Source organism: Chrysochloris asiatica, unplaced genomic scaffold, assembly GCF_000296735.1.
Source record: "Chrysochloris asiatica unplaced genomic scaffold, ChrAsi1.0 scaffold00002, whole genome shotgun sequence".
Classification (NCBI taxonomy): Eukaryota; Metazoa; Chordata; class Mammalia; order Afrosoricida; family Chrysochloridae; genus Chrysochloris; species Chrysochloris asiatica.
This window is the reverse complement of record NW_006408520.1, coordinates 49,484,977-49,494,780: the sequence shown is the minus strand read 5'-3', so window position 1 is coordinate 49,494,780 and position 9,804 is coordinate 49,484,977. Positions and strand designations below refer to the sequence as shown.

The window sequence follows — 9,804 nt, the reverse complement described above, 5'->3', positions numbered from 1 at the left end:
CATGGACTGCCAAAAGAACAAACAGATCTGTGTTGGAAGAATTGTAGCCAGAGTGCTCCTTGGAGGCTAGGATTGCCAAACTTCGTCTCTCATACTTGGGACATATTTTCAGGAGTGACCAGTCGCTGGAGAAGGATATCTTATTTGGTAAAGTGGCGGGTCAGAGAAAAAGAGAAAGACCTCCGGCGAAATGGATTGGCAAAATGGATGCATCAATGTGCTCAAGTATGGCAACAATTATAAGGTTGGCCCAGGACTAGGCAGTGGTTTGTTTTGTTGTGCGTAGGATCGCTATGAGTCGGTACCAACTTGATGGCACCTAACAAGAACAAGAACTGTATGGAGAGATTTTAGTAAGTGGAGTAGCCTTAGAAAGGGATCTCACACACTGGCAGTGGCATAAGGTGAAGTACAGAGACACAAGGAAACCTCAAGAGATACGTGAAGAAACCTGTTAGGATGGAATTGAGAGTTCCCTTACAGGAGTAGTGAGAGATATGATTCAAAATGTAGATTGGGGATCAGAATTTTTTCTTTGGATGAATAATAAATGTTTTTGTTCAATAGATTGAAATTGATCAGGAAGGTTAATCCACTGCTGTGTTGAATGAATTTGAGTGGAAATATGGAAACAAGAAGACTAGGGTGATAGCACTATAGTTGAGAAGAGAGGAATGCAAAGATAGGATGAAAAGCTATTAGGTACTAATAATTGAATAAATGTGGTACAGGTAAAATTAAATGTAGTTATTACTGCAAAGTGAATTTTCTACCTGGAAAATGATGATAGTTTTAAGGAAAACAGGAAAACGAAGAGGAGGAACTTTAAAGAGTGAAAATGTCAGTTTAACTTTTTCCAATTGATTTTTAAAGTATTAATTGTTCATCAAATTATAATAATTCAGGTGATTGTCTCTTTTTAAAAAAGTAGAATGAATACTAAGTCAAGAACTCTATAAACATACAGAATTTAAAATGTCTTATTTTATTTTATTTTTTTTATATATTAAATTTTGAATTTATTTTGCATCTTATATACCTATTGGAATAAGTGCTTTTATATTGCACCAATTATTTTAGGAGTGATTAACCACACCTTTTTAGCATTTAAAATCAGTTAGAATTTAAAAGGACAATAAATATGACCTTATTTAATATAAAATAACAGAATTTCATATTGTGATTTTTTTTTAAAATGAAAGAATAATTTTCTTATTAAAATTCATATATTTATTTTATTTTGTTTTTTGTCACTAGGAATGATCACACAACTTGCAGAAAAATACAATCTTCCTTTAAGGACAAGCTTTAGCTCTGCTCGAGGATTTTTCATCCAGATGAGTACAGATTGCACAAACCTACCCAATGATCAGCTTCCTTCAGAATTTATTAAGGTTCAATCTAGAGTGTTTAGAATATTATTGTTTCTGATTTTACAGAATAAAATTTCCATAATTTCAGGCAGTAGTTTTTTTTGTTGTTTTGGTTTGGTTTTTTTTTCTTTCTCCTCTGGAAATAACGCAATTTATTAGCAATGCAAAAGTACCTTGACCCAGAGTGGACAAGACCTCAGGCAGTGTTTTTTTACATGCTAAATTTTATTATTCTATGTATTTCTTCTCTTTCTATTCTCATGTACTCACTAAACAGCTATACTGAATCTAAGAGTGATTAGAAGGTTTTAAAGAAAATATCAAATAGTGATTTCTGAGAGGTTCGAAGAGGGAAAAAAGAAAAGAAGACGGAAAGTCCTAACAAAAATTTAGAAAATACTGTACTGTCTCTTTTTTTTTCAGTGGTTCTCAAGGCACAGTTACCTAATGACAGTTTTTAAAGGTTTGAAGTAAGAAAATTTGCTTGATTTAAACCAAAAACGGTACTTCCAAGCCTTTGGACCATGAAAATACTTTTTTCTGCAGACATATTAACTCTTCCAAAATATACCAGTTTGGAAGTCTAATCAAATCTAGGATTCCCTTGTTGTTTAATTGTTGTTAGGTGCCTTTGATTCGATTCTGACTTATATTAACCCTGTATAAGGTTTCCAAAGAGCGGCTGATGGATTTGAACCACCAACCTTGCAATTCAAACCAACCACGAAGTCGAGTACTTATACTACAGCACCACACTAAGACTCCTGGAGTCACTGAGTGCTACAAATGGTTAAACACTAGGCTACTGACCAAAAGGTAGAACACATCAAGAAGCACTTTGGAAAAAGGGATTGATTGGTGATCATCTTCTAAAGAGTCATGATTCTACTCTGAAATTCATGGGTCATCCTGAGTCACAGTTAACTGGACAGCAACTGTTTAATAATCAAATCTAATCTGCTAGGATGTACCTTTTGATTTAGCAAGTAGTAAGGGATGGAATCAGGAGCTCTGGTAGTGTGGTTACGAATCTGGCTGCTAACCTCAAGGTCAGCAGTTTGAAACTACAAGTGGTTTCGCAGGAGAAAGATGCGGCTTTCTGCTCCCATAAAGATTAACAGCCTTGGAAACCCTGTGCCGGGGTCTCTATGGGTCAGAGTCAACTCGATGGCACTGAACAACAAGAATAAGGGATGGAATCCACTTGACAGTACCTAACAGGAGCAAGAGATGGAGTAAGAAATGAATTGGGACTCAATAATAATGGGGTTAGAGATTGAATGGGGTTCAAGAACGGATGAGGGCTTGTGATAAGAGTCAGAGATGGAGTGAGGTTCAAGATGTCTGTTATGCACATTACTTGGTAATAAGATGCATGCAGTCTTTTAACATGGCAATTTTAAGACCTGTCAAAATAGCCAAGGCAGGTGAACTAGGTTAAAAATATCCTGCTCTACCCTTGGAAGTGATCTTTCTTTTGTCTTTCATAAACATTATTTATTTATAACTTTCTTTGTGATATTGTATCTCAAAAATTAGAGTGGTTAGCTTAAATATCTAGATTTCTATTATTTAAAAGTTATATGTTTTATTTCATAAGAGACTGTAATGATTTTCAAACTTGTTTTTCAATTTTCTAACAGATTTCTAAAGTGAAAAATTCTTATAGCTTTACAACAGCAGATTTAATTAAAATGAATGAAAGATGCCAAGAGTCTTTGAGAGAAATCTATCATATGACTTATATGTAAGAGCATTTGAAGTATTTGAATATTGAATGAAATTGGTTTAATTTGAAACACTATGATAAATTTCATTAATTGATTTTTTTGTCTGACTGCAGACAATTGTAGAATTATGAATGTCAGCAGAGAAAGAACATTGACTGGGAGACCGGTTAAAGATTTAAAAATCTACTATTATTATTAGGAATTACTGACCATCACAGAAACTTTGGGGCAAATTGAATTGCAAAAAATATTATAACTGACACTTTTGTTGCATGTCTTCTGCCATGAAGAAGAACTTGGCACATACATCATGTGCTTATCTTCATTCAACTTATTCTTTTCTTAAGCTCTCTAAGCCCCCAGCTTCTCTAACCTTGATAATTATATCGCTACAACACAATAGTGCCAGTTCTTTTGCTATTCATGAAAAATAGCAGTACAGCTAGAAAGAAGAAATAGAATGTTAAACATTGGTGGGCTGAGATGTCAAAGAGGAAGGTTGGACTTTCAAAACAATTTCAATACATGGACCATATATACATTCTTTTGAGTACATATTCTTAAAGGAAAAACTTTTATATCATAGTACTATAACCCTGCTACATAAAAAGCATAAATAGGTACACTGGTGTGTGTATATGTGAGAGAGGGCTTGGGGGAAATAGAAAATATTTAATAGATTTTATTTGGAACTTGACATTTATAAAAACACAAAATTATTAGATGGGAACTGTCTGAGTGTTGTAAGGACTTGATTTTACCTGTATAAAATATTTTTTATTGAATATAAAAAGCATGGTGTTTACATACTAAATTGTTGTGGCTTTAAGCATGGGCTTCAATTTCTTCATCTTTAAAAGGAGACAAACAGCAGACTTAATCTGTACATACTGTGAATGTATTTTACCTCAGACAATTAACTTAATGTTTAATAATTATATTGTTAGAAATGTAAACAATTTTTAAATGCATGATTTCATGTCTACCAAACATGTACTTTCAGGATAGTGTGCAAACTGCTTAGTGAGATTTATGAACATATTCACTGTTTGTATAAGCTGTCTGACACTGTATCTATGCTGGATATGCTTCTGTCATTTGCTCATGCCTGCACTCTTTCTGATTATGGTAAGTTACTTTCTTTGGAATAAGTCTGTTGTATTTCATTCAAACAATCTTACATAATAATTATATGCATGTTTCAAGCTTTTTAAAAAAAATCAAATAGAGTCTCTTGCTTACACTAACCACAAATTGAGAAAGTGAAATTACCCTTAAAATTTATTTTAAATGTCAGAAAATGATTCATTGGGAAATTGGCAAATCAAAAAGAAAAATTAATATAAGAAACTTTAAAGAAAAATTTGCAGAACTCTCATTTTAGTGAACATGACAGTGCTCCAAATCTTTAAGTCTGGATTTTATGGACAAAATTGTGACATCAGGATTGGATGAAGACTCATTTACAACCTGATATATACAGATGATACAATCTTGCTTTCTGAAAGTGAAGAGGACTTAAAACATTTACTGATGAAGATCAAAGAACACAACCTTCGGTATAGGTTACATCTCAATCTAAAGAAAACAAAAATCCTCACCACTGGACCAATAAACAACATTCTTATCAATGGAGAAAAGATTGAAGTTGTCAAGGACTTCATTCTTCTTGGAGCAGCTGTCAACACTTAGGAAGCAGCAGTCAGGAAATCAAACGACATACTGCATTAGGCCAATCTTTTGCACAAGACCTTTTTAAAGTGTTGAAGAGCAAAGATGTCAGTTTGAGGACTAAGGTGCGCCTGACCCAAGTCATGGTACTTTCAATAACCTCGTATGCATGTGAAAGCTGGACAGTGAATAAGGAAGACCGTCGAAGAATTGATGCTTTTGAGTTATGGTGTTGGAGGAGACTATTGACAGTGCCATGGGCTGCCAAAGAACCAATAGATCCATTTTGGAAGAAGTGTAGCCAGAATGCTCTTTGGAGGCCAAGATGGCCAAACTTCGTCTCTCATACTTCAAACATACTGTCAGGAGGGACCAGTTACTGGAGAAGGATATCATGTTTGGTAAGGTGGAGGGTCAGAGAAAAAGAGGAAGACCCTCAGTGAGATGGATTGGCCAAGTGGCAGCATCAGTGGTCTCCAGCGTGGCAACAATAGTGAGGTTGGCCCAGGATTGGGCAGTGTTTTGTTCTGCTGTGCATAAGGTCGCTATGAGTTGGTACCGACTCGATGGCACCTAACAACAACAACAACAACAAACTCATTGGAGTTCTAGTGTGACACTGTAGAATAAGCACTGGAATTCTAGCTGCAAGGCTGGTAGTTGAAATCCACCAGCTTCTCTGCAGAAACCCTATATGGGGTCGCTATGAGTTGTAACCAACTTGAGGACACTTAACAACAAAAACAGTTTCACTAGAAACAGTGTGGTCAAGTTTTAAAAGCAGATTGCCTGGTACTTCTTCTACTATGTCTTAGACTGGAAGCTCTGCTGACAGCTGCCCACCATGGATGACCTTGCCAGTGTTTGAAATACTGGTGACACAGCTGCCAGCATCACAGCAAACACTAAGTCACCACTGTATAATAAGCTGACAGGCACATGTGTGACTAATATATATATATTAAAAAAAGAACCCCTAAAATGAACAGTTTCTAAACTAGTTTCCTAGATGTAAACATTCCAAGATCATGAATTATATTACTCATTTTTGTATTTGAAGACCATATAAAAACTGAAATATAAGTGTTGGATAATTTTCTAATGTTAAAAAAAATTTCAACTTAAATCTCTTGAAATTTTTTCAAGTTATCAGTAGTAATCATATCCCAGTATGCAGATTTATTGAACTCATATGTGATCATTTGTTGGTCAGTGCAGTTGAATCAGTTCTGTTAGCCACCCCATGTAGAGTTCCAAGTTGCAGCTAGCGGGTTTGAACCTCTGACACTGTGGTTAGCAATCTAGTGCTTATCCTAAAATACCACACCAGGACTCCCTATGATAACTATGGTTGAATAATTTTAGGCTTATTATTAATAAAATTGCTAGCTAAAATTAGCAGTAACATTTTCAAAATATCATGCTTCTTTTTTATAATAATGAGTATCTTACAACACTGGGTGTTTTTCATGTCTTTTAGAAATGTTTAAATTTTCAATTAGTATTTCTGGGCCAAACTTTTACCATTTACATCTTCTTTGGGGTCAAAATCTTACCTTAAGTATCAGCTAACTATAGTAATTTTCTTAATTAGTAAAAGATTTAATGTTGCTCATTTTTTATTAGAGAGGAGCCATCCTGAAGCTCCAGTCCTGTAAATAATGAGTTTTTGATGTTAAAATGAATTTGAAAGTTAAAAAAAATACATTTTATTCTTACTATTTCGCTTTTATAATTTTAGAAGTATGTAGCATTTTAGTTTTCATTTGTCCTCCTACTCTTTTCCTTCTCTCTCTACTTTGACGTTATATAGAGAGACCTGATGATTATTGGTTTCTGTAGTACAAATACACACCAATATCTTTGTGTCTCATTTTCTCCAGCCTCTGAGATTTCCTCTGAGGCAAAATCTCTCCAAGGGTCTGGACAACAAATTATCTTTCTATCTTGCTTTAGTCTATATTCGTACCTTATATAAAGCTTAGTGTAGCAAATTTGAAATAGTGCATAAGATGAGAACTAAGTAAATATGCAATTCTCTGGTACTGGTAAGCAAGGATTATTTTATATGTATTATTAGTGTCTAGTTTGTTTGATTTTTAAACCTATACAAATCTGAAATTTTTATCAACTTTTTGGAGCCCAGAAAAGTGCATGGACTAAATTTTAGCATTTCCTGAATTTGAAGAGGAGATGTGATGGTGATCAAAGTATATCAATTATAACATTTGAGTTCACTGTAAATTGGAATTGATTCGATGTCAACTAACAGCAACAGTAGTGATTTGGGATAAGATAATAGTGTTACTGTTTGAAATTGATTCTAGTCAAATCACAAGGTATACATAGTAAATACACATTAAAACCCTTTTGTATTTTATTTATATATTTTTTTCTATTTTATTCTTCAGTTCGACCAGAGTTTACTGATACTTTGGCAATCAAACAGGGATGGCATCCCATTCTTGAAAAAATAACTGTGGACAAACCTGTTGCTAACAATACTTATATCACTGAAGGGAGTAATTTTTTGATTATAACTGGGCCAAATATGAGTGGGAAATCCACATATTTAAAACAGATTGCTCTTTGTCAGATTATGGCCCAGATTGGTAAGTTATGACTGTACTGTTCTTTATTCAAAATTTTTTGTGCCTGATTTTATAGGTGCAGATGCCTAAATGTCTCAAAAACAGTTTGGTGTAGATTCTCTTACATAAAATTATAATAATGTGAAGGTCACAATTTTTACTATTTAGTATTTACTAAGCACCATATATGGAGTCCTAGTGTGATGCTGTATGATACATAATGCACTGGTCCACAAAGTCTTTTTGAATTGCAAGCTCAGTGGTTCAAATCCACTAGTAGCTCCTAAGAAACCATATACAGGGTCGTTATGTGTTGTATCTGAATTGACAGCTCTTAACAACAACAACAAGCACCCTCCAGTTTGAATAATGTTGCACTTAAAATCATGTGACTTGTAATAGAAGTAGAAACTCCCTTACTAAAACTATTAACATTGAACCAATTATTAGTAAATTGAGTCATGTAATTATTTCAGGTTCAGAATCAAATTGTGTTGTGAGAAAAAGTGAAGTAAGTACTTTTAAAACTTGTGAAATTTTCACAAAATTACAATATTTGGCAGATAAATGTTTGCTTTTTTTGATGTACACTAATAACATTAGTATATACATCACACTTGCTACCACTTGCCCAATGTTGTCACATATTTCTTGGTGTGCAAGCACAACTTCTGTCTCTGAAAACTAGGTTTCCTTGAGGACTACATCTGTCAGAGATGGGATAACTGGACCTGGTTACAACACTAGAACAGTATTATTCAATCACAACATGGAATGTACGAAGTATGAATCTAGGAAAATTGTAAAAAAATGAAATGGAATGCATAAACATCAATCTCTTAGGCTGAAATGGACTGGTATTGACCATTTTGAATCTGACAATCACATGGTTTTCTATGCCAGAAATGACAAAGTGAAGAGGAATGGTGTTGCATTCATTGCCAAAAGAAAATATCCATATCAGTCATGAGGTTACAACCCTGTCTGTGATAGGATAATATCCATGCGCCTACAGGAAAGCCCAGTTAATACCACTATTATTCAAATTTATGCACCAACCACTAAATCCAGTAAGGATGACATAGAAGAATTCTACCAACTTCTTCAATCTGAAATTGATAAAACATGCAATCAAGATGTATTGATCATTAGTGGTGATTGGAATGCAAAAGTTGGGAGCAACGAGGAAGGTTCAGTAGTTGGAAAATATAGCCTTGATTATAGAAATGATGCTGGATATCACATGATAGACTTCTGCAAAATCAATGATTTGTTCATTTCATATACCTTCTTTAGACTGCATAAGAGATGACTATAAACATGGACCTCACCAGATGGAATACATAGAAATCAAATTGACTACATCTATGGAAAGAGAAGATCAAAAAGCTCCATATCATCAGTGAACACAAGGCCAGGGGCAGACTGTGTAACAGACCATCAATTACTGATATGCAAATTCAAATTAAAGCTGAAGAAAATGAAAACAAGTACATAAGAGCCAAACTATGACCTTGAATATATCCCACAAGAATTTAGAGATCATCTGAAGAACAGATTTGATACATTAAACACTAAAGAATTGAAGACCAGAAGAATTGTGGGATGACATCAAGAACATCATATAGGAAGAAAGCAAAAAGTCATTAAGAAGACAAGAAAGAAGGCAAAGGTCAAAATGGGTATCAGAAGAGACACTGAAACTTGCTCTTTAGTGTAGAGATGCTAAAGCAAATGGGAGAAACGAGGAGGTTAGAGAGATGAACAGAAAGTTTCAAAGCTCAAGAAGATAAAAGTCAAACATTACAACAAAATGTGCAAAGATCTGTTATTAGAAAACCAAAAAGGAAGAACACACTCAGCATTTCTCAAACTGGGGGAACTGAAGAAAGACTTCAAGCTTCAGCTTTCATTATTGAAAGATTTTCTGGACAAATTATTGAATAATGCAAAAAGCATCAAAAGAAGATGGAAGGAATACACAGAGTCACTGTACCAAAAGGAAATGGTTGATGTTCAACCATTTCAAGAGGTAGCATATAAACAAGAGCCAATGGTACTGAAAGAGGAAGTCCAAGGTGCATTGAAGGATTTGGCAAAGACCAAAGCTCCAGGAATTGATAGAATAAAAATTGAAATCTTCCAAGAAATTGATACTGCATAGGAGGCACTCACTCATCTATGACAAGAAATTTGGAAGACAACTATCTGGCCACCTGATTGGAAGAGATCCATATTTGTATCCATTCCAAAGAGAGGTGACCCAACAGAATGCAGAAATCATTGGACAATATCTTTGATATCCCATGTGAGTAAAGTTTTACTAAAAGTAATATAGAAAAGGTTGCAAACATACATTGACAAGAGAACTTCCAGAGGTTCAAGCCGGATTTGAAGAGGATGTGGAATGAGGGATATCATTGCTGATGCCTGATGGAT

General features: G+C 34.4%; 1 protein-coding gene across 1 annotated transcript in view; it reads left to right on the top strand.

The window, feature by feature from the left end:
- MSH4 (mutS homolog 4) overlaps positions 1-9,804 on the top strand; it is a 133,907-nt gene that overhangs the window by 84,726 nt on the left and 39,377 nt on the right. The window contains exons 11-14 of the mRNA XM_006831087.1: positions 1,258-1,394; positions 3,017-3,120; positions 4,107-4,231; positions 7,186-7,386. Coding sequence (XP_006831150.1) covers positions 1,258-1,394; positions 3,017-3,120; positions 4,107-4,231; positions 7,186-7,386 — 567 coding nt within the window. The remainder of the gene's footprint in view (positions 1-1,257; positions 1,395-3,016; positions 3,121-4,106; positions 4,232-7,185; positions 7,387-9,804) is intronic.